This window comes from Ochotona curzoniae, unplaced genomic scaffold (genome assembly GCF_017591425.1).
Source record: "Ochotona curzoniae isolate NIBS_2020 unplaced genomic scaffold, NIBS_Ocur_1.0 scaffold_3208, whole genome shotgun sequence".
Lineage (NCBI taxonomy): Eukaryota > Metazoa > Chordata > Mammalia > Lagomorpha > Ochotonidae > Ochotona > Ochotona curzoniae.
The window spans coordinates 10,738,507-10,763,783 of NW_024467106.1; the positions used below are offsets into that span (position 1 = coordinate 10,738,507).

General features: G+C 43.7%; 1 protein-coding gene across 3 annotated transcripts; it reads left to right on the plus strand.

The window, feature by feature from the left end:
* On the plus strand, positions 1-24,966 carry FBXW2 (F-box and WD repeat domain containing 2). Of its 3 annotated transcripts, none has more exons than XM_040963908.1 (8): positions 1-62; positions 169-277; positions 5,171-5,680; positions 12,878-13,072; positions 15,330-15,463; positions 17,588-17,674; positions 18,900-19,069; positions 24,309-24,966. In XM_040963908.1, the coding sequence occupies exons 3-8, from the start codon at positions 5,191-5,193 to the stop codon at positions 24,595-24,597; spliced, it is 1,365 nt and encodes a 454-aa protein (XP_040819842.1). In that variant the 5' UTR covers positions 1-62; positions 169-277; positions 5,171-5,190; the 3' UTR covers positions 24,598-24,966. The 3 variants fall into 3 exon arrangements, with proteins under 3 accessions (XP_040819842.1, XP_040819843.1, XP_040819844.1); XM_040963909.1 differs by having other exon boundaries at positions 17-62; positions 15,330-15,367; XM_040963910.1 differs by lacking the exon at positions 18,900-19,069 and having other exon boundaries at positions 17-62.
* Positions 24,967-25,277: the final 311 nt, after the last annotated feature.

The window sequence follows — 25,277 nt, forward strand, 5'->3', positions numbered from 1 at the left end:
AGCCGCACCGGAAGCCGCTCCCCCGTGAGGCTGCGGATCCCAAAGAGCGGCCGGAGGGCCAGGTCTGTGGACACAAGGCGGGGCGGCCGGGCGGCGGGCAGGTCTCGCGTGGCCGCGGCCCTGCTGACCCGCGGCGCCTCGGGACTGTTTGTCTTTCTGTCCCTGCAGGCGCCATGGCTGCGGAGCGGACCCGGCCGCTGCGAGGCTCCGGCGGCCCGAGCGCGCCTTATCGGTGTGAAGCCGGCGCGAGGTCCCGGGCCCCGGGGCGCTCGCTCAGGTCAGTGCGGCGCGGGACACGGCCGCGGGAGCCGCGAAGGCATGGGGAGGGTGGGTCTCGGAGCTGCCTGCCGCCTGGAGAGGCGGGTTAGGAGGTGCTAAGGCGAGGGGGGACCGCGCCGTGATGGTGGGTGTACGTGCGGGCAGGTGTGTAGGACCAAGGCTGTGCACTTTGATGGCGAGTAGTAACGGTAGCTGGCGTCTAGCGTGGCGGGAACGGCGCGAAACGCCTTCCTCCATTGGCCTGTTGAATCTTCCCTCACCCACATCCCCCGAAAAAACCCTCCTTGTGCCGTGCGTGGCCCCGTTTGCCAAGCGAGGAAAGTTGGACTTGAGATGGTCACCCAGCGGCAAATGGAATTGCCAAACCCCTTGTTTGACGATCAGGATCGCGCGTCCGTATTCTTTCCAAGCATCTTAAAAGTTCCTCCTAAAACCAAAGGGATGTTCTTAAAGCAGGAGGCTGACACGGTTTTAAATGCAGAATAGGGTACAGTTAAAAGGAACCCCGCACCTCTGCTCCTCAGCTCAGCACTCCCCTCTGGAGGTAACTTGAATATTCCAAATGGGTTTCCTGCACTGGTAAATTTGTTGAGTGCATATGCATCCTCACATCGGTACTGTGCAGCCTTTTGTGTTTGTTAGGAAAAGGTGGGCGAGAGGAAGCCTCCTTCATGATGACTGCTGATGGTTCGGCTTGGTTCTTCACTCGGCCAGGCCCCTTGGTGGAGTCGCAGGGAAAGTACATTGACCTGTTTCACTGAGTGTCCTCATTAGTAAGGCCTGGGGTTTCAGGTTTGGTTGCTGTGCCATCCCACCTCGTAGGCCGCGAGTTTCTCCATCCGTTGGTTAAGGCTGTAATGCCCATCGCTTCTGTGAGGCTGAGGTCAGCGAAGTCACGCTAATGAGCAGTACTGCTTTAAAAAGGAGCGTGCATACGCGCCTGGCCTCCATGGATGTACCGGCAGTTTAGCAGGGACCAGACCCAGGCTCCCGTCTCTCCACTCAGCACCGCCCACTTCCTTAGCGCTTGGTGATTGTTATTGTTGTTAATGTTTAGTCTGAGATGGAAAAACTGAAGGTCAGCACTGCAGGGAATGTGGGGGAGGTAGGCAGAAAAGGGGGCACTTAAATTACAGTCAAGGTTGAGTCTGGGAGTTTTCACATAAATATGTTTAGAAGATTATTTATTGTCTATTTGAAAGGCAGAGTTGCGGGAAAAGGTGAGACAGGGAAAATCCGAATGCTGGCTCGCTCTCCAAGTGGCTGGAACAGCCGGGGCTGGGCCAGGCTGAAGCCAGGAGCCTGGAGCTTGTATCTGGTCTCACATGTGGGTACAGGGCCCCAGCACTTGGTTTGTCTTTTATTGCTTTCCCAGGGATATTATCAGGGAGTTGGATTGAAAGTGGAGCAGCCAGGCCTGGAACCACCATCCATGTAGGATGCCAGTGTTGCAGGGGCAGGCTTAGCGTGCTATACCACAGTGCTGACCCCTAGACATTTTTAAGAAAAGCTTTGTCATGACGTTATAGGATTGAAAAGGATCAGCCTAGCCTCAGTGCCACAGAAGGCTTGCAATAACACAGGAAATGCTGTGCCGGGTACCTGCGGCTGGAGACTGTGCTGAGCAATATTCCTGCTTTATTTCTGATTCTCCCAGTTCTGGAGTGGAGTAATAGTTCCCGTCTTACAACAGACTGAAGTAGAGCAGCTCAGTGAACTCATCCATGATCAAACAGGAAGTCTCTTAGTAAAAGATTCAGCTGACTCCAGTGTTTTCATTTGTTCCATTTTGTCTTGTCTGTTCATAGGAGTGGGAAGTTCACCCTTCTCAGGCAGCTTTTCCATTGTTGAGAAGCTCTGAAGATTGCAAAGCTCCTCCTCACATTGCATTGAAATCCCATTTCCTGAGCTCTTCCCCTGGGGACCGTGTGCTGTTAGTACATGATCTTCTAAAGACTGCCCAACAGGATAGATCTGTGACCGCATAAAAGGCCCTTCCAAAGTTAGTTGATTCTTTTACGAAAGTGAAACTTGGTGCCTTAAAAAAAGTTGTTTTTTTTTTTTTTTTTTAACTTGAAAGGAAGCATAGGCTCAGGGCTGATGCTGAGGGAGGGGCAGAGTCCAGGTCTGCCATGTGAACGGGGGAAACTCAGTCGCATGAGCCCTCACCAGTGCCTCGAAGGGGGTGTGTTAGTGGGAACTGGACCTGGGCATTGAACCCAGATACTCTGGCATCTTACTTGCTAAGCTAAGTATCAAACTGTTATTTATTACTGCATTGTGCAAAGTTGTGGGACTTAATATTATTATTATTATTATCATCATTGTTATTATTACTATTTTAAAGGTAACCTTCTGGAAGTAATTAGAGATGAAGGACTGGAGAACTCCCCCTAGGAGTTAGGAGAATTCTTAAAATTGGCTAGTGACCACGGAGAAGTTTGTCCTGTAATTTTCAGAAGTGAAACGCCATGTGCACATGATGTAGGGTGTCTCTTAGATATTAGTGAATGATGGGAACCTGATAGTGTTTTATGGGTATTTTAAATTTGCTTTGTGGCTATTGGTATACCTAAATATTTTGGTGATGTGTGATATAGTGAGTGTATGTGTTAAGAAATGGCAAATGCTTCTCACACTTTACTCTGTAAAACAATACAATTCCAGGGCAGGTGTTTTGGTTTTTATCTTTAATTGGCCAGTATAAATTAATTGTCAAGACATTGTGTAGATGGCCACAGAAAATGGTTCTATCTGGTTCTATCTCTTGTGATTGCCTTAAAAGATTGTCCAAAATGCTATCCTATCAAGAGAGTTGGTAGGATTGAGGAAGGAGCGAACTTGAGAAAACTTTTAGTGAATTATTTTTTTTGTCAGGCACGTAAATCCTTCATATAAACTTACAGATCTCTCTAGTCCAAACTTTTTGGCCTCCAGAATACGTATATATTTTTAAGGTTTATTTTTATTGGAAATTCAGATAGAGAGGAGGAGAGAGAAAAAGATCTTCCATCCACCGATTCACTTCCCAACTGGCCACAACGACTAGAACAGAGTTGATCCGAAGCCAGGAGCCTGGAGCCTCCTCCAGTTTTCCCACGTGGGTGCAGGGCCTCAAGGCTTTGGGCCGCCCTCGACTGCAGGGAGCTGGGAAGCGGAGTTGCCAGGATTAGAACCAGTACCCATAAGGGGTCCCAGCACTCGCAAGGCAAGGACTTTAGGTGCTAAGCCACCACACCAGGCCCTGGCCTCCAGAATATTAATTTTGAAATCCAGTCATAGTTCCAGAAATCAGAACTGTTAAACAGCAGCTGAAATGACTGAATGCTCTGGTTACCTGTGCAGCCAAATCAATGCCTTTTGTCCAAGAATGTTCTTGTCAAATTTAGTATTAGAAACTAGGTGATTTTTTTTTTCTCCCTTTAGCAAAGGGTGAGCTGTTGTTTTCATTGGTAAACCTAGATGACAGGTGTGGAAAGGAATTTCTTTCCCTTCTTCACATTAACTTGAGTGTAAAATCTTAAGATCATTATGACAGTCTTGTAAAACACTGTATAATTTGATTGGAAGAAATTTTGTTTTTTAATCATGGAGGTGTCTGAACGTAAGGGACCAAGCCTTGTGTGCCCATCATCCATCACTAACATCCATCAACACATGACCGATCTTGGGAAAGAGGTTTTTACTGGCTTGATTTATTTTTTGTTCCTTTCCCATTCATTTACTCTCTTCCCATTCGTTCCTGTTGCTAAGAGTGAATTGATACCTGATGACAGTAATGTAGGATACTTGTTCTGGTTAGTTCTGGAGCCATTTGTCATTCTTCTGAGGGGGAAGATGGTATAATCACATAGACACATTACCCCCAGATCTGTCAGCAGCTTCTGCTGCTCCCGGGGCCACTAGCTTCAGAGAGGGACATTGTTGTGTATTGATCTTTTAAGAGTGCTGATCTGCAGTTTGTTCCAGTATTTTAGTAATTCTGTGACCATTGACAAATCATTTACTTCACCCTGTAGATTTCTACTCTGCAAAACTATGATTTTACCTGGTGGTTGTTATTTTAATAAGCATCAAAATGATGAATTTGCCTTGCCCATGTAGGGTTTTGGGACCCTGGTGGCTCTCTGGGGCACATGGATGAGGGTTGTCACCAGTCTGTGAAAGGCTTATCAAAATGAGCCATGTGTAAGCCATGTAAGGTCTTTGGTAATTGATGTTCTGATAGGCAGTGTCGTCGTGGAGGTGGGAGGACCAGAATACCTGAGGTGCATAACTTACCTCACCTGCCTGTTCTTTCCCACTCCTTGTCATTTGAGCATCTGTTCTAGAAACCAAGTAGTCAGCTCTGTGATTGTGGTGACGGTCAGGCCATGCCACCAGGATAACTAATGTCTTAAATGATTGGTTCAGACTTGATTTCTCTGTTTGCACATCCCAGAACTTATTTTTGTAATTTTAGTGCCCAGTAGTAATTGTTAAGGAATCCATTAAGGAAATAGTTCTGTAAGGTTTTGGTGGGGGAAAATGTATTATTGGTACTATTTATGATGGATGCGTATTCTGAAACGTCACTGTGAAGATGCATGTAGCATGTGCTAGGCTTTTAAAGGAAGCCTATACCATCAAGTCATACCATCACTGAAGTTGTACAGATTCATGTTTTGAAGATCATGATTTGTTAAAATGTATTTTCTCAAATGTATTTTATGTGCATGGAAAATTTTCAGATAAATATAATGTATTAACCATAAAATTGTAATGTAACTAAGCATAAAGTTGTAATGTCAAGTTTTTTTTAACACTAATTTTTAATACTTCGTTTGTTAGCAGTCTTGCTTGAATGGTCTTTTTTTGAGCAGAACTAATACAATATTTTGATGTGCCACAGGTAAATTTTTCCATAACCTTATGGAGAGAAAGGACTTTGAGACATGGCTTGATAACATTTCTGTTACATTTCTTTCTCTGACGGACTTGCAGAAAAATGAAACTCTGGATCACCTGATTAGTCTGAGTGGGGCAGTCCAGCTCAGGCATCTCTCCAATAACCTGGAGACTCTCCTCAAGCGGGACTTCCTCAAACTCCTTCCCCTGGAGCTCAGTTTTTATTTGTTAAAATGGCTCGATCCTCAGACTTTACTCACGTGCTGCCTCGTCTCTAAACAGTGGAATAAGGTGATAAGTGCCTGTACAGAGGTGTGGCAGACTGCGTGTAAAAATTTGGGCTGGCAGATAGATGATTCTGTTCAGGACGCTTTGCACTGGAAGAAGGTTTATCTGAAGGCTATTTTGAGAATGAAGCAACTGGAGGACCATGAAGCCTTTGAGACCTCATCGTTAATTGGACACAGTGCCAGAGTGTATGCACTTTACTACAAAGATGGACTTCTCTGTACAGGTGAGAGCTGCTGCAGCGTTTGCTGTTTGACTAATAGAGTGTACTCTTAAAGGCAAACATTGTATACCGTGTGTGACTATTGGAATTCAGAGTTCAACATGGGATCTTGCAGTTAGGATGGACGCATGTTTTCTGCATGTCATCTGGGCTCACATTCTGGGCAATGTATTTTTGCAGGCAGTGTAATTTTTAAGTAATATTTAGAGTAGTTCTAGGCTGTTCTGTCAGTGAGCCCAGACTGTTTACTTACATTACATCTGATCTACAGAGATACATAGTATTCTTTTTCATCTAAGTAGTTTCTAGTAAACATTTGTGTGTTACCTAAGAACTCTTGAGTTGTCATTTAGAATTTCTGTGCTTATGCATACTCACGTTATTTTTATGAATGTCTTTGTTAACATTACCTTCCCCCACTTGAGCTATTTATTTGATACACAAATCGGAAAGTAGACTCAGGGGATCGAGAAGTGAGAATAGTTGCCTGCGAGGCGTGCTCTCCGAGTAGATTGCGTTGACATCATGCCCACAGCCAGCTCACACATGCCTCGGTTCTCCTTCAGGATCCACTAGTCCATGAGTTCTAAGAGTTAAGAGAAAGATGATTTCTGAGAAACTGCATTTCCTTATTCATAAAGGATGCACGTTTTCCCACATGGTAATATATTCTCTGAAATGCTATATACATTTTGGCAGTTTTATAAAATAAACATTTGCTTAAGACATTGCACAATTTGATTCATCATCCTGAATTCCTTTCACACATAGATTATTCTCCCTAATTTACATGCCTGAATATCGAGGCAGCAGCTGTTCATACTTTGATGCACCTTCCCAGTTTCCATGTCCTTTTTGCCTCAGGATCCATAGCAGGCTTATCATTATTATTATTATTTTAATATCAGCATGCAGTATTACTTAAGGTTCTTTCTCCTGTAGGTAAATATTGGCAGTTTGCTCCATGTTTATGAAACCACCTCCACTTTTTGTTTTTTTTATTCAAACCTTATTTTTTGAGATACAGTGAAGTATAATTATCAGAGCATAAGTAAATTGGAAATATTTGTTGACTTCTCTACCTGGAAAGTTAGTATCTGTGATAAATGGACTTAACCCTGAATCATTCTCTAGGTGGACCTGCATGTTACTTACGTTCTGATTAAATTTACCAGCTTTTCATATTGAAATTATACTGTGGCTGTTGAAGATGATCCAGAGCACTGCTTTGGTTTTTCAAACAGCAACAACCCTAACACTTGGCTTGTGAGGAAGGTACTTGTTACACAATTACACATGTGTTTGTGTCATCTTGATACTTGAGAACTTGAAATTTCACTGTGGTTGGATTGTGAAATCCTGAATTTGGCAGTAAGTTTGCAGTGATTCTCAGATTAGTACCTTGAACAGGCATTAACGAAGTATTACCAGAGACAGCGATGGCTAATGCTGATGATTGATAAGGTTGGATCGAGCTAGTTGTCCTCTTCTACAGCTGATGAAATGTTAAGAAAAGAGCCCAGCGTTCTTTGTGATGTTCAGTACGTATGAAATGCCTTCTGTTTGAAAGACAACATGAGGGCACACGCAGATGTGTGCAGTAGTTCTCTCTAGAGAACATGCACGGTGAGATCAGGGCGATGATCTTCTTTGGGTAAAAGTCTGTGTGGACTGTGGCAGTTCAGGGAACACCTGTTTTTTAAAGAGTATTGCTGCTATCACATTGTAGTGAATTATTGTTGTGTGGGATTCAGATTTGCAATTGCCAGTTTTGGATTTTCTGGATTTTTTTTTACACACGAGTGCAAGGGCCCAAGGACTTGGGTCATCCTCGGCTACTTTCCTAGGCCCATTAGCAAGGAGCTGGTTTGGAAGTAGAACAGTCAAGACACGAATCAGCTTCCATATGGGATGCCAGAGTAGCAGGCTACAGCTTTACCCACTATGTCACACCCTGGCTCCCAGTTCTGAATTTCCAAGAAAAGCTTCAGGTTAAAATTTTGTAATAGTTGATTTTTTAAAGTCTTAATCTTCAGAAGGTTCATATAAAATGGACATAGATTTAAAAAAATTTTTTTTACACCAAAATAGATTTTTTAATACCTTCTCCACAACATTTTGAGGTAGTCTTACATTGATTTTACCTTAAAAAAACTGTTATTGGGTCATATTCAATCTGTAAACTGCTCTATTATGACCTGTGGTTTATGTTTGAATATTAAAATAAGGAGTTATAAAAGAACTAAAATGACACAGTAAAATTATATAGAATAAAAGCTATAGCTATGCCATTGATCAGAGGATGGAATAATTTCTTCTAGTTGGAAAATGTGAGCAGTGTTTATGTTGGGCCTGAGGAATTGGGTAGATTTTAGAGAGCCGAGATAGCAGGGTATTAGTTTTTTTTTTTTTTTTAAGATTTATTTATTTTTTATTGGAAAGATATACAGAGAAGAGGAGAGGCAGAGAGGAAGATCTTCCATCCGATGATTGACCCCAAGTGACCGCAACAGCCAGAACTGCGCTGATCCGAAGCCAGCAGCCAGGAACTTCCGGGTCTCCCATGCAGGTGCAGGGTCCCAAGGCTTTGGGCTGTCCTTGACTGCTTTCCCAGGCCACAAGCAGGGAGCTGGATGGGAAGTAGGGCTGCTGGAATTAGAACCGTCACCCATATGGGATCCCGACGTGTTCAAGGTGAGGACTTTAACCGCTAGGCCACTGTGCTGGGCCTGATATTGGCTTTTTGAAAGGAAGAAAAACATCAGTAAAAGGCATCGAAGGGGCTGAGAGGCATGGAACATGTAAGTAAAAGGTAGAACTCATTTTAGTGGGACTATTTGGAGATAAAGGAATCTTAGAATATAATCTGAAAAAGTAGGGCTAGGCTGTTTCTGAAATTCTCTCAGGAGATGCCTTACTCCTGTGGAGACCTGTTGAGAGAGGTCTCAAACCTTTTCGTTTGAGATTAGTAATTTCAGCCTGATAAAGAGGTGTGGGCTTAGGATAGTACGGATAGAGGTTTGAAATGGGAACAATTGAATACAAGGGCAGTCATTAAAGAAGGTGGGACAGGATTTGGCTGTGGATTAGCTATGTGAACACCGAAGGAGAGATTTCAGAAATGGTTAAGGTTTCTAGTTTTCTGTCTAGGAAGATGATAGTTCTAATAGAAACACTAGGAAATGAATACATCAGAGTAGGTAGAGAGTTCAGTCTGGGATGAACTGAATCTTGTTGCCTGTTGTGTGTGTAAGCGGAGACGCCACAGTGTTTGGAAATACCAGGTCAGAGCTTTGAAGGCTGTGGTCGAAACAGTCAGGTTTTAGAAGATTTAGTGAGGGAAACGAAGGGAGGCAGGAGTACATCCTTGAGGAGCATAGACAAGGGAGAGAGGGGAAGGAAGTAGGGCAGCGAGAAAGGGTTTCAGGGAGGCCAGCCTGACTTAAAGAGCTGCTGCTAAGTGTTTAGTTGGTCAGCAGAAGCTACTGCCTCCAAGAGGGAGTTGAGAATCGAGATCTGATTCTGCTAATTAAATATTTAAACTTAACTTGATGAGATAGTTTATTCCATTTGGGTTACAGCTCATGTTTCCTGCCTATCTTTGTTACATAGTCATCTTTGGTTTTCATTCTGTTTTCTAAGTTATGAGGATTTGTTTTTCATGAAATGTAAGAGTCCACATTTATTTAATCCTCTTTTAGCTTGAGACTACATCATTGTCTTTGAAAACATGTTGACTTAGCTGTTGCAGCAAGTGCGAATCAGGAGGGAAGGCTGACATAAGGCCAGAAAGTGGCAAACAGTGGCTCCTGAGTGATTACCAATTAGGAGTAGATTTGTAAAACAGAACTAACTCAACCTTATTATTAAGATTTATTTATTTATTTGAAAGGCAGAGTTACGGAGGGAGACACAAAGAGCTCTTCATTCGCTGATCTACTCCCTAAATGCTGCAGGACTGGTGCTGAACCAGTCCAAAGCCAGGAGTCAGGAGCTTCTTCCAGGTCTCCCACATGGTGTAGGGGCCCATTGACTTGGGCCATCCTCTGCTGTTTTTCCAGGCACATTAGCATGGAGCTGGATAGGGAATAGAGCAGCAACAGAGACTAGGAATGGCACACATAGGATGATAGGAGTATAGGCTCTATTTACTATACCGCAGTGCCAGCTGTTGTTATTATTTTAAAAGACTTATGTGTTTATTTGTTATTTGAATGGTTTACAGAGAGGGAGTTGCAGGAGAGACTGATAGCTCAATCAACCCATCGATCGATTGATTGAATGATTGATTTTCCGTGAATTGATTCTTACCACAGATGGTCAAAACAGCTAGGTCTGGGCTATGCCGAATCCAGGAGCCATGAGTTTCTCCCAAGCCTCCCACGTGGCTGCAGAACTGAAATACTTGGCTGTTCTCTGCTGCACTAGAAGCGAAATATCCAGGACTCAAAGTAATAATTGTGTGGGATGCTTGCATGCAGATGGTGGCTTTACCCACTGCGCTACAACAGTGGCTCCAACCTGATGATGATAATGATGATTTATTTTATTTAGGCCTGACATGATGACCTAGTGGCTGAATCCTCACTTTGTACCCATCGGGATCCCATGTGGGTGCCTTTTCATGTCCCTGCTGCTCCACCTGCCATCTAGCTCCCTGCTTGTGGCCTGGGAAAGCAATTGAGGATGGCCTGAAGCCTTGGGACCCCGTACCCACATGGGAAGGAAGAGGCTCGTGGCTTCAGATAGGCTCGACTCCAGCTGTTGTGGCCACTTGGGGAGTGAACCAACGGATGGAAGATCTTTCTGTCTCTCCTTTCTGTAAATCTGACTTTTTATTTATATGGAGGACAGGGTGACACAGATGAGAAGAGATAAGGGAAAGACCTTTCATCCACTAGTTCACTCATTAAATGGCCACAGTGCCTACGCTGAACCAGAGCAAAGCCAGGAGCCACAGAACTCATCCCAGCGGGTGCAGGGGCACAAGGACTTGGGCCACCCTTTTGCTGCCTTTTGCAGGAGCATCAGCAGGGAGCTACATTGCAGGTAGAGCATCTGGGATTCAAATTGGTGCCCACATAGATTGTAGGCATTGCCAGCTTTACCTTAAGCTACTATACCACAGAGCTGATACCCTCATTATTTTTGATCCAACATTTTCCTGTATTACTTAGTTAAATTGTTAGTTTGCAAAAATCTTTTCCTTGTGTCACCCTCCCCCGCCCCCCAAATGCGATAAAACATAGGTAGAAAATTTGGCTTTTTCCCTGTTTTAAATGTACTGTTTTATGTTAAGTATATTGTTGTATAGCTATTACTATCAACCATCTTGAGCCAAACTGGAATTTTGTGGCATGAACACGTAACAGCCTGGCCCCCCTGCCCCTAGTCAGTGATCACCCACATTCTTCTTTCCATGCATTTCACTATTCCAGGAGCCTCATGCTGGCAGAGTAATGCAGTTTTCTTTTGTGACTGGCGTATTTCACTTAGTTTGATGTATTCAGGGTTTTTCTTTATTACACCATGTGTTAGAATTTCATTCCTTTTTAAGACTGAGTAATGTTGCATTGTGCAAATAGATGTACCTCACATTTGTTTCTCCCTTCCCTAGCTCATCTAGCCATTTTACCTCCAGTTTCACCATCTCCTCTAAGTCATTTTCCATGGTGCAAGTGGTCTTTCGGAAATGCAAATAAAGCTATGGTTAAATATCCCGTTGACCCAGTTCTCCAGCCTGACTTTGCTGCTGTTTCCCAAGGGAGACTGAACTGTTTTTATAACCAGTGTCAATAATATAACCAACCTTGTTAACAATCCTTGGAAGTGCTATATTAATTGGCCTTGATGCCTGCTCACATAGATTTTTGTCATCTGTAAGGATACATACTAGGCGTGTTAGCAGGTGTCCCCCAGGATTGGCAAACTGTGGATTATAGGCCAAGTGCAGCAAAACAGAGTACTTGCAACAGAGATTGGGGCTGAAAAAGTCTTAAAATATTTGCTTTTTTGGTTTTCTGTAGAAAAAGTTTTGCTGACCTCTGGTGTATACTGTTTCTTTTCCTTTTTTGAAAACATAAAATCCCTCCTTCAAACAAGCCCGTGCTAAAACTCAACTCAAGAGCAAAAGAGCAGTGTAGCTCAAGAGCCCTTCATGCTGGCCTCCACGTCTGCTTGAGGAACACATGCGTGAGGGACATGGTTATCAACTCAGTGAGCTTTCCTGAGCAGTCAGGATTTGAACCAGTGCCTGTCTAGAACACTAGCGTCAGAAGTAGCTCCAAGTTTACTTTTCCTGTGGATACTTTTTTTTTAAGGTTTATTATTTTTATTGGAAAGGCAAATTTACAGAGAGAAGGAGAGACAAAGATCTCCCTTCTGCTAGTTCACTTCCCAAGTGGCTACAGTGGCTGGAGCTGAGCTGAGCTGATCCAAAGCCAGGAGCCAGAAACTTGAGCAATCCTTTACTGCTTTTCCAGGCCACAAGCAGGAGTTGGAGAGGAAATGGAGCAGCTGGGACATTAACCAATGCCCAAAGGGATGCCAGCGCTTGCAGGAGCGAGATTAGCCAGTTGAGCCATCATGCTGGGTGTCTTTCTTGCGGATTTTTAAGAAAAAAATATTTTTATCAAGTTGCTGTGAATATCTCGGAATACTTTATCTCTGGTTTCCTTCTGGCTTCCTGCAGAGGTATTTGAAGATAGTTCAAGAAATTAGTGATGAAATTTTACAGGACGTAGCCCAAGATCAGAGGTTTATGTTTGACAAGTCTTAAAGTGGAATAGGTTCCAACAGAAGGTTTTATTATTCAGTATTTCTTGCTACTAGTTCAGGACTGTGAAATTAGGTTTGGTGTGCACTTGGAAATATATCCATCTACTTCAAAATCAGACCAAGTGGTAACCCAGCATTTAGGACAGTTTTAAGTGGGAGCACCAAGGAATGATTATTCATGATATCCTGTTTGTAGCCTGAGAACTTAAGGGAAAAGGACTGGACCAAAAGGTGTGGTTTCCATCGCAGTGTGTCTGACACTGGGTGACTGAGTGAGTCTTCTGTTGGTTTTCTCAGTCATAAAGTGCAAGTGTTGGAAAAGGTGAGCATGAAGGTTCGCTTTTAAGAATACTTTGGTTTGGAGATTGATTTTGCCTTTTTAACATGTCTTTTCTCATTAACCTCCTTGTTTTTCTCTTGAAGGGTCAGATGACTTGTCTGCAAAGCTCTGGGATGTGAGCACAGGGCAGTGTGTCTATGGCATCCAGACCCACACTTGTGCGGCAGTGAAGTTTGATGAGCAGAAGCTCGTGACAGGCTCCTTTGACAACACTGTGGCCTGCTGGGAATGGAGTTCTGGAGCCCGGACCCAGCACTTCCGGGGGCACACAGGGGCGGGTGGGTTGCCCTTTTTCAAGGGTTTTCAAAATTACTCTAACCTCATCTTTAAAAGCCAGAAGCCAAGAATGGGAAACCCTTTTCTTTTAATTTATACTGCCTTTCCCCACTTTGTTTTCTCAGTCACTATAGTTGTTTCCCTTTATTCTAGATAGTCATATTTGGGACGTTTTCCCCCAGCTTTGCTTTTCCCTGTTTGGCCCATTTAAAAGCTCTTCTATGCACTCTTAGCTGGGAAGGCTAGTTCTCCCTTCTTGCTGTTTGACTTAAACTTGCTGAACAGTCATCTTTGCTTTTATCAGACCCTGTCTCCATATTTGAGTAAGTCCTGTACTTGAGATTCAGGACACTTGATTTGTACAGTTAAGGCTGAAAATCTGTTGTAGTGATGGTGGTTTCTGGGTTGTACGGCCTATTTGGATTATATCTGATTGGAGCTTGATTGACATCTTGATTAAAACAAGCAACCACCTAGAGATAAAATGAAACACACACTTGAACAGTTTCTAAGGAAGTATGCAGGAACCGTGTTTTGCAGAAAACTGAACTTTTTAATGTAGTCCTAAGCTTCTCCCTCTACTAAGTTAATTTCAGAGTTGTGTGTGGAAACTGTATTAAGCTATTTCCAAGACTTTTGTACCACACCACCTTCTTCCTTTCATGTTTACTCAGTGCTTTAGTCACTCCACTCTTAACGTTTGTCAGAATGGCTTGGAGCCCTCTGCTGTACGATGCCCACACTCATCCTGCAAATAAGGGTGACAGCCTTACTTCCTCCCTAGACTGCTGGCTCTGGTGGACGAGGGTCCTGCCTGTCTCACTCATCCTGTCTCGCGTTTGTTGCACTGAACGTACCTAATGCTCAGTACTCTTTAGTGTAAACCCAACTTTGATCTTTGCTGCCAGTTGCTTGTTTTAGATATCGATATTTGAAGGCATGTGTTAAACTGAGTCATGTTTTCCACAATGGCAGAATACTAAGACTTCTCGGTAGTTTTATTCCTGATCAAAGTTTGATCTAAAAGAATTTTCTACTTAATGTTCCCTGGACATGGCTGTCGCTTATCTTAACTCCCTGTTTTCGCTGACCCTGCTACCTGCAGTATTCTTTCTTGATAAACTACTCATCCTTCAGGGCTCATCACCATTATCGCCTCTTCCCTGTAGTCTTCCCTGATTTCCCTGGGCAGAGTTAGTCATTCTCCTTGGTGTTGCCCTAGCAAGAGGTAAACATTTACTTTTTTCTGGACTCGCTCCTCAGTTCCCAGCTGTGACCGAGTTCCCTGCTGAAAGGAAGGGACTGTATTGTCCTCTCTGGATCCACAGTGTACCTTTAAAGCCTCCTGAAACATTTAAAAACAGATATTTGAGTGCAAGCTATATTGAAGACACTGTTTGAGGTGTTCGGGGTGTAGCTGTAAAGAAATTTAGACACTGTTTTGTGTGACTGTCGTAATTTGACTTTTGAGACTGCCTCTCCCCCCTCCCTTAATCTCGTTAAACCACATTGGCTTGTTTTGAGTATGAATACTGTTTTGAATGTATTCTTTCCTCTTTTCTTATTATCAGTACAAATCTGAATAGAGCCAGTTATGTTTCTGTTTTCCTGCATGAGGTAGAGTTTTATGCAGTAACAGGCAGACAAGCCTAAGAAGGGATGCCTTTATCTCCGATACTGTTTTTTCCCTGCTTGAAAGCAATTATAAATACAAAAAAAAAATTATTTCTAGAATGATCACATTTAGAATAATAAGTTGTAGTAATAATTTTTTTTCTTTGAAAAGATTTATTTGTTTGAAGACAGAGTTACAAATACATAAGGAGAGAGAGGGGGGGAGAAAAACGTGAGTGAGCAAGCATGATTTTCCATCTTCTGGTTCATTTTCCAAATGGCTGCTTGGCAAGGGCTGGACCAAGCTGAAGCCAGGAACCTGGAACCCCATCATCTCCCAAATGGGCCATCTTCCACTGCCTTCCCAGGCATATTAGCAGGGAGCTGGATCCGAGGTGAAGCACCTGGGACTTGAACCAGTGTCCATATGGATACAATTATCATAGACAGTACCTTAACCCACTGTGCTACAATGCCAGCCCAGTAACAATGGATTTTTGAAATCATGAAATTACTGATTGAGTAGTCCCATTCTTGTAGTAGCTTTGGTTGGGAAATTACATGGTTGGGCAGCTAGCAAGACTGTTAATGAAGTGTTACTGACAGAGACATGTGTTTCAACTTTGTGTATGTTGTGTGTACTAGTGTTTAGTGTGGACTACAATGATGAACTGGATATCTTGGTGAGTGGCTCTGCAGACTTCACTGTGAAAGTATGGGCTTTATCTGCTGGGACATGCCTGAACACACTCACGGGGCACACGGAGTGGGTCACTAAGGTAGGAGGACTGAGAAGACATCACTGGGTTGGTGGGCTTGTTGTGAGTGGTGGGGAGTGGGGCATGTGGTTACACATCTGTAAGTGGCAGGTGAACTGTAAGATAGGATAGACATAAACATAAAGCTCAGTGGTACCCCAGTGAGCAGCGCTTAGAAGGTGTCAGTAAACAGTGTTACCAGTGAGTGACTTACGGACAGGGAAAAATGCTCAGGACATATGTGTGTTCTCAATGGTGTTTATGCACCAGTATGTTGAAGGTGATTATTTGTGACAGACTGTGGGTACTTCTCAGGAAGAACATATTTGTCTTAATCAGAAAAACAATTTCCATTTTGAAAAAAATGCTTTTCAGTCTGAGGAAATGAAGCAAAGAAAAATTTGTAAGACCTTCAGCAAAATACTGTGTTTTCTAGTTTTCAAACAAGATTGTATGAGAATCACATGCAGTGTTAATAAGATCTTGAGGGCATCAGGATACAGGGGTCAGAAAAATAGACACAGGCTCTCCTTTTGGATGTTGGTCTAGAAGGATGTTTTTACAAATAATGTCATTAAGTTTGTGTTTGTTTCTGAGAAGGAAAAGTGAAAGTAGCCAGGCCAGGGAGAGCTTTTTGAGAAAGTGCAAACACAGACAGTGAGTAGATGATAGCTGTGGGCAGCGCGCCTCAGAGTGAAGTGTATGCACGAGCTTGAGTCCAGCAAAGAACTTTGGACATTTGGTGAGCCAGAGGAATGCTCGAGGAGCTGTACTCTAGTTGGAGGAGATGCCGATGAGAAGTTAACTAGGCCATAATGAAAGTGGTGGAAATGGTAAGTGTACTAGGAAGCAGTTGACAAGTTCTGAGGGAGAATCTGTATGATATATATTTAAAGTAACTGCTGGGACCAGGTTGATGTTCGCAGTGTACTAAGCAGAAGATGCCTGTAACAGGGGCTTGGGTGGCAATAGAGAGAGGTGAGCATACAGGCAGGTGTAGGGTTCCCAGACAAAAAATCAGTGCTAACCAGTGTTTTTGGATTGCATGAGTGACTGTCTTTTTCTCTAATCGGTGGAGCTAAGGGAGAACAGTTTGTGAGAAATCAATAATTATGTATTAGATACTCACATTTTTTTTTAAGATTTATTTATGTTAATTGAAAAAGCAGATTTACAGAGAGGAGAGACAGAAACAAAAAGCTCCTCCAGTTTTGCTGCTTCACTCCCCAAATGGCTACTGGGTTGGAGCTGAGCTGGTCTGTAGCCAGGAGCCTCCCACATGGTTCCAGGGTCCCAAGGCTTTGCGCCATCTTTGACCACTTTGGCAGGCTGCAAGCTGGGAGCTGGATGGCAAGTGGAGCAGCTGGGACACAATCGGATGCTGCACTTGGAGGTGGAGGATTAGCCAGTTGAGCCCCTGACACTTCAAGTTTTTAAGTAGGAAAATTGTAAGGCAAATTGATATTTTAGAAAACAGGTCTGACTCCCTGTGGTCTGTTGGACAGTTAATCTACCCTTTAGTTGTATTACCTGGGTTTAATCTTTTGCTGAATGTTCCTGTGGCTATAAGTGAGATACTGGAACAGCACTCAGCAAGGTGCCTGATACTTGATGGCACATCTGTCCATCGCAGTTGAATGGGCAGTGTAGGCTTCAGAGTAAAATTTGCCTCTTCTCTCATGCTGGTTTACTACAAAAATACCTAGAACCTAGGCTTTATAGATTATTTCAAGTGCTGATGAAATGTTAGCAGTATTACTGTTATGTTTATTTACATTGTTTCATCTTCCTTGTGTGAGATAAGATGATTGGCCCCTTACCTCCGATGTAGAGATGAATAACTGAGAAACGAAGAGACGATATGGTTTCACTAGTGTGCAAAGCCAGTATATGGTTGGTCCCAAGTTCAGTGCTTAAAATCAATCCTAGTGCTTGCTTGCAGACTGTAGTTAAGATTAAATGCTGCCAGTCCTGGATACTTTTAGATACTGCTAGTAACAGATCGTAATGGATAATATAGCTTAGGTATTCTAGAATACTGTGTCATTTTAAGTTCATTTTAACATTTTAATTAAAAAAATGAAAACCACTATAGGAAAAACATTACAGCTGTTTTTCTGTAACATGGACATTTTTATTTTACAGGTAGTTTTACAGAAGTGCAAAGTCAAATCTCTGTTGCACAGCCCTGGGGACTACATCCTCTTAAGTGCAGACAAGTATGAGATCAAGGTGAGGTTTCCCCTCTATCCTTCTGCCTGATTAAGAAAAACTAGCAACTTGAGAAAATGAAAGTGATAGCAAAGGGAGAATACTCCAAGGGAAAGATGCGAATGTCTTAGTCTGACATCTTTAACTCGTTAGGAAAGGGTTAAGTCACCGCTGGGATGTTTGCATGCCCTGTCATAATGCCAGCTTGAGTCCTGACTGCTCAGCTTCTAATGCAGCTATCTGCTTGTGCACCTGGAAACATCAGGTCATGGTCCTTGAGTGTCTACCACCCATTTGGAAGATGTGAAAGGAGCTCCTGTCTTCCACCTGGCCCAGACCCACCCTGTGTTACAGCATGTGCAGAGTGAAGAGCAAGTGCAAGATTGTTTGTTTCTCACATTCACTCACTCGCTTATTCCTGCTGTCACTCTTGCCTTTCAAATAAGTAAATCTTTAAAAAACAAACAAAAAGCCACAAACAGGGCACAGTTTACTAATTCTGTGTCCTGTGCAGTTTCTGTGATTTGTAAGTAAAAGAAAAATCCACAGAAACTTGTGTTCAGTCCATTCTTAAGAGACATAACTCCCATCCTCAATTCTTAAATCTAAGTGTCCATTACAATAGTTTGCGAAGTATTTACACAATGCCTGTGTATGTTCTTATTACATCTTATGTTTAAAATCTTTTTATTTATCTGAAAGGTATGAAGAGAGAATGTGAATCACAGAGGGTGATCTTCCATCCACTAGTTTACTTCCCACATGCTGACACCCACAGGCTGGGCCAGGCCAAAGCCAGGAGCCTGGAGCGCAGTCCAGGTCTCCGCCCGTGTGGAAGAGACCCAGGTGCTGAGCCACCACCTGTCGCCCCTCAGGGTGTTCAGTAGAATGCTGGGACTAGAAGCAGAACTAGAGATCTGAAACCCAGGCACTCTGACATGTGGTGGGTGTATTACAAGTGCCAGCTTTACGACTAGGGCAAATGGCCACCTGGTTTTGCACATGTTAAAAGATTCCATATAATAAGTTGACTGTAATAACTAAGCTTTAGAGATGTTAAGTCTTTTATTCAAATCACCCAGAACAGTCAAGACTTGAATATGTGATCTCTGGCTTTAAAACCCATGATCTTTCTAGTTCATTGCACTTTGTGTCTGACATCAGCAAATGCAGGCCACTTTATTTAAGGCAAGCTTTTCTATGGTCATGGGATCTGTTATCTTTTCTCATTTTCTTTTTTCTGTAGATTTGGCCAATTGGGAGAGAAATCAACTGCAAGTGCTTGAAGACATTGTCTGTCTCTGAGGATAGAAGTATCTGCCTTCAGCCAAGACTTCATTTTGATGGCAAATACATTGTTTGCAGTTCAGCACTGGGACTCTACCAATGGGACTTTGCCAGTTATGACATCCTCAGGTAATGTTCCTTGGGCCTTCTGCTTCGTCTCTGAAAGTGCTGCAGTTCAGTAGGGAAGGAAAGACTACATGTTTGCATGTGTCACCCAGCAGCTTGCTTTTAGAAAGTGTTTACTATTATCAGTTACAAACAAGGCTAATAAAGTATTTTAGAGGCAGTAAGCAAATGAGAAAGGCTTATATTCTAGAAGCTAAATATCTGGGTTCTCATATAATAAATATCTAGGTTCCTTCCCCCTTGTGAGCCACGAGCCACTTTCCATTTCAGGATTTAACTTGCTTTTCTGGAGGTTGAGGGGCTTGGGTAAAAGATCTTCATACACACACATATATTTAAGTTCTACTTCACAATTAGCTTTTTCTTTTTTAGAATTTATTTTATTTTTGTTGGAAAGTCAGATAAACAGAAAGGAGGGAAGACAGAGGACTATTTTCCATGCATTGATTTACTCCCCAAGCAGCCGCAACAGCCAGAGCTGAATCAGGATTCCAGAGCCTCTTCTGGGTCTCCTGTTCAGGTGCAGGGTCCCACAGCTCTGGGCCTTTCTCTACTGCTTTCCTAGGCCACAAGCAGGGAGCTGGATGGGAAATAGGGCTGCCAGGATTGGAACAGGTGCCCATATGGAATCCCGGCGTGTGCAAGGTGAGGATTTTATTTTAGCCTCTAGGCTACTGCGCCATGCCCAGTTTTTTTGTTTTTGGGTTTTTTTGTTTTTGTTTTTGTTTTAAGATTTATTTGTTTTTGTTGAAAAGTCAGATATTTGGAGAAGAGGAGATAGAGAGAGGAAGGTCTTCCGTCCAGTGATTCACTCCACAAGTGGCTGCAATGGCTGGAGCTGAGCCAGTCCAAAAGCAGGAACTTCTTCCAGGTCTCCCACGCAGGTGCAGGATCCCAAGGCTTTGTGCTGTCCTCGACTGTTTTCCCAGACCACAAGCAGGGAGCTGGATGGGAAATGGAGTGGCCAGAATACATACTGGCACCTGTATGGGATCCTGGCACGTGCGAGGCGAGGACTTTAGCCAGTAGGCTACTGCACTGGGCTCTCTACTTCACAATTAGTTAAAATTCTACATTGTTACACAAGCCTGGTCAACCTCAGTGGGATTCCAGAGATCAAGTGACTCTGTTTACTAATTACAGGCAGTGCTGTTCGATTTGTTAAGAAATAAAAGGTCGCTGTACAAATGCTTGTTTGGTCCATGGCCCAGCATAGATCCCTCTTGAAGAATGGCAGTGTTTGCTGGAATGTGATGATTTAATACCTGATGCCATCTCTTACAAGATGTATGATTCTTAATTCTATTATGCATCAACTTCCTCATCTATAGAGTCTTAAATGCTTGTATGACAGCCTAGTAAAGCACCTGACAGATCATCACTGAATCTGTTTGAATCTGTCTAACCTCCTGTACTTGCCTGTGATATATATGTGTGGGAGGAACTCAGAGTTAGTGTTTCACAGCATGAAATTCCTCCTCCCCTTTTTTAAAAATGACTATTTGAGGTCAACTTGAATGGGATCTGACTAGTGAGCATAATTTTGGCAGGGCCCATCTGTCAGTTGACAGAGTTCAAACTCCATTCATGTCTTCCTCGAGTCAGACCAGTATTACTAAGTAGGTTCCAGAGCTGTCAGGAAAATTCTAGGAATGATTGATGATTATGATTTGAAAAAGGACAAACATCCTAGAACTAAATAAAGATTTATTTCAAAATCTTTATTTTTTTAATGGGAGATTGCTTCTTGGCTAAAATCAAGTACATTTGATAGATAGAAAACAAGCCAAGATGAGGCCGTGGCCTTGCCCAGAATTGCACAACAGCTAGTCTGATATTGCTGCATGCCTGGCTGGGTAATCCAAGAAATGTGTGCTTGGGACCCAGGAAGTTAGGGCCCCAAAGTCTAAGGCAGGAAGTTCTTAGAATAATGGTATTTTTCAGACAAAACAATTGTAAGTAATTACCACAGGGGAAAAAAAATTACATCTCTTATATCTTTTTTTTTAAGATTTATTTATTTATTTATTTGGAAGGCATACTTACAGAGAGAACAACAAAGAGAATCTTCATCTGCTATTTCATTCCCCAAACAACTGCAATGTCAGAGCTGGACCAATCTGAAGCCGGGACCGTCTGTCATGACTCCACGTGGATGCAAGGACCCAAGTATTTGGCCCATCTTGTGCTACAATCCCAGGAAAATTAGAAATTATTGGAGAACTGTATCAGAAATGGAGCAGATGTGACTCAAATTGGCACCCATATGGGATGCCAGTGTCACAGGTGGAAATTTTACCTACTGTGCCACAGTGCCAACCCCCTCTTAATACTTAAAAAAAAAAAAAAAAAAGATTTATTTGAAGGACAGAATTAGAATGAGTGCAGTCTTGTAACCAGTGATTTGCTCCACAAATGGCTCATTGGGGTCTGTGCCCAGACCAGGGCCAGAAGCGTGGAGCTTCATCAGGTCTTCCCCCGTGATTTCAGGGGCCCCAGTCTCTTCTGCCATCCTCTGCTGCTTTCCCAGGCGCATTCACACGGAGCTGGATTAGAAATGTAGGAGCTGGGACCTGGTATGGTAGCCTAGTGGCTTAAGTCCTCACCTTTAAAAAAGAGAAATGCAACAGCTAGGACTCAAATGAGCACCCACCCATATGGAATGCTGGCATCTCAGGAGGCAGCCTAACCCTCTGCACCACAACCCTGGCCCTGCTTTAGGTTTCCTTAGTACACATGCAGAGTTGCTGAAGTTAAGAGCCTGGGCTGTACAGCTTGGTGGTTTTCTGGTCAAAGACATAGGACTCAAAAGCCTATCAAGGGCCCGGTGCTATACCATAGTGGCTAAAGTCCTTGCCTTAAACTCACCAGGATCCCATATGGGTGCCGGTTCTAATCCTGGCAGCCCTGTTTCCCATCCAACTCCCTGCTTGTGACCTGGGAAAGCAGTGGAGGATGGCCTAAAGCTTTGGGACCCTGCACCCATGTGGGAGACCCGGAAGAGCTCCTGGCTTCGGATTGGCTCAGCTCTAACCGTTGCAGTCACTTGGGGAGTGAATCATCGGACGGAAGCTCTTCCTCTCTGTCTCTCTTCCTCTCTGTAGATCCGCCTTTCCAATAAAAATAAATAAATCTTTTTTTAAAAAAACGCGTATCAAGACTAACATTTGTGTTTCAGTGTTCGGAATGGGTTTGTCTTGACTGTCTTAAGCTCTCTACCCACAGCCAGCCAGTGTTCTTTGCTTACAGCTCTCTCCTGCATTAGAGAGGTGGTGTAGGGCTTACCAGAGCCTGATTGCTTTTCCCAGTGTCCTTGGCTTCGCATAGGAATTTATATTTGCATTGTACATTGCGCAAGTTCTCTGTTTAGTAGTCAATGCTGAGGACCCCCCTATGCGTCTACGTTTCAGAAGTGGTGGAAATACTTGCCAGGAACCTCATGGAACTGACTGACCAGCAGAAAGGAAGACTGGCATTAAACAGCTGGTGCTGCTAATGCTGTTTAATGTTTTGAGTAGATGGGATAGAAGGCACCTAGTGCAAGATATGCGGAGTACCCATGTCGTTTGTGGAGTAGGATAATGCCTCCTTGAGGAAGGGGTGTCTACAAGGTAACACGTAGCTGAGGAAGAGGCGTTTAAGTTCACCTCTAACTGTGTGCCTTTACTGAGTGTGGCAGTGAGGCTGTTCCATTCATCAGTGAGTTTAGAAGTTCAAAGTCCACGGTGATGGCATCAGATTCTAGTGTCAGGATAACCAATTGAAATTTCCTAAGAGTAGCTGGGGAGAACACTCTTGACAACATTGCAAGCAAAAGATGATGTCTTGGGCTAGATCTGTGCTATAAGAAAGAAATGGATGCATCAGAGAAACTGAAGAGGTAAGGTCAGCAGAGCATGGTCATTGAATTTAGGAGTTAAGTCTGGAAAAGAGCTGGATGGTGGCCATGCTTCCTAGAAGGAGCAGGTTGGGGGGAGTGGAAATAGAGAATCAGATTTGGGATAGACTGTTTTTGACAGTTTGTGTGTGATACGCTGCACTTCTTCACTGCTTAATCCTGACATCAGCATGGACTGGCGCACTTCGTGTTTCCAGTAATGGAGTGAATCAACATGCGTCGTGCAAGTGCAGAGGGATGAGGGTGCTACTGGTTGGGAACGCACTGGCTGGAGCCTGTGCCAGCCTGGTGCCTCTCTGTACTTAGGGGGTATTCAGTGATTGGCTTAGGATTGGCATCAGCCTGAGCATGCCCAACTGCCTCCTTTAGGGGTAGTTTATTTTCAGTCTAAGAAGGTGAAGTCTTCTCCGATGTGCTGTTTAAGTCCTCGTTAACTATTTTCTTAGTTTCCTGTTGCTCTTGATATTCTTGATACCACTGAACTATTTCCTAAGGGTATCGGTGGTAAGAGAGACACAGCCAGTGGTGGAAAGTTTGTATAGTGTAGAGAGAGGCCTTTAGTATTCTTTGAGTCTGGAAGAAGCACCCCAGGTCCAGTTGATCTGAGGTAATGCCGTGCTCACTGCAGTCTTGCTGCCTGCCTCAGCAGTTGGCTGTGAGCGTGTTCTTCTGGCGGTCACGTGCTGGACCCACCGCACTAAAAGGGGCAGCAGCTCTCTGCCAGCCCTCAGCATGTGTGACTCTCAGAAGCAGTGTGCTTAGTTGACACACGTTTGTGCACTCATCCCTTCACTCGGGGAAAGACCTTTGCTTCTCATCTGGAGGTGCTTGCTGCTGCCTTCTAGAAAGCACTGGAGTGTGGAGAGCAAAGTGTATGTCCTGGATGGAGTCAGACACAACTGTGGGCTCAATTGCTCAGTCTGTTTCCTGTTAGCTGTGTGACCAGGGCGTGACATTTTACTGCCACCTCAGTTTGTTGACTAGTTACCGTGGATAAATGCCTGTTGCCTCGCTGTGTTGTGAGTATTGAGATAACTTGTTAGCTATGGTGTTCTGTGCCTGACACATTAGGTGAATGTTTGATGAAGGTCGCCTTCCTTGCTAATGTCAGGCTGAAATGTGTGTCTACATATGATCAGATTCAGTGGCTGTTCATCCCCCTCCCTCAGTTTGTAAGGAGTTAATCTCTCTGTCCTCATTCTCCTTTTCCTCAAAAACTGTCGTTTAATTCTAACTTTTCTGGAGTTTTGTATTGATTTTAAATGTCTTCACAAAAGATTGCCGAGACACAAGCAGAAACAGAATTGCCTTCTGGTTCCTGATCCCTCTCTCTCCTCACTGTAGGGTCATCAAGACTCCCGAGATAGCAAACCTGGCCCTGCTTGGCTTCGGAGACATCTTTGCCCTGCTGTTTGACAACCGCTACCTGTACATCATGGACTTGCGGACAGAGAGTCTGATTAGCCGCTGGCCTCTGCCTGAGTACAGGAAGTCCAAGAGAGGCTCCAGCTTTCTGGCGGGCGAAGCATCCTGGCTGAACGGACTAGACGGGCACAATGACACAGGCTTGGTCTTTGCCACCAGCATGCCCGACCACAGTATTCACCTGGTGTTGTGGAAGGAGCACGGCTGACACCATGAGCCACCAGTGCCGACAGACTTCGGGTGCCGGGCTGTACGTTTCCGGTGCAGCCTCCGTGGCAGCCGAATGCATGAACCAAAGTTCTCACCTGATGGTATCGTCACGCAGTGCACAATCATTTATCTCTGTTTGCCAGGGACCAGGGCTTGGGGCGGGGGAGGGCTTGTTTTATGGGCGAACAACGCAGCATGCTAATGGGATACACTGTTGACTTCATTTGTACTTAATTACGTTGGTCAGCAAAAGAGGATGCATTTTGGATTCATCTTTATTGAGTGGAGTATTGGTTTTAAGTAAAGAAAGTTAAATGGTTCATTAATTTGCTAATTGGTTGCCTATAAAATCACATGTGGTCTGATATGAAAGCTTTTTACCATAGCCTTTTTTCTTTTGAAATTGAAGCAAAGGTGCTATGATGTTACAACTTCTCTCACAGGAGGCTTAGCTTTTATAAGGGCTGGTGTGTGAAAGACCACCAAGTCCTGTGGCAATCATAAACTTCCCAGTCCATATCAAGTTCAACAGCTTGATTATTAACAGCTCATTCTAAACCCAGTTATTGCCGGGCAGAGTTAGTTACTGTTTCCATAGCATCGGCCTGGGTGGCAGCACAGAGGTGACAGGCACAGTGGAAAGAGTGCTGAGCTGGGAAATTGGAGACTGACTGCTAC

Excerpts from the sequence above, each read along its gene's own strand:
- FBXW2 (XM_040963908.1), top strand. The coding sequence starts at position 5,191 with ATGGAGAGAAAGGACTTTGAGACATGGCTTGATAACATTTCTGTTACA. Across the intron at positions 5,681-12,877 it reads AGATGGACTTCTCTGTACAG|GGTCAGATGACTTGTCTGCA; the intron begins GTGAGAGCTGCT and ends TTTCTCTTGAAG. Across the intron at positions 17,675-18,899 it reads CAGACAAGTATGAGATCAAG|ATTTGGCCAATTGGGAGAGA; the intron begins GTGAGGTTTCCC and ends TTTTTTCTGTAG.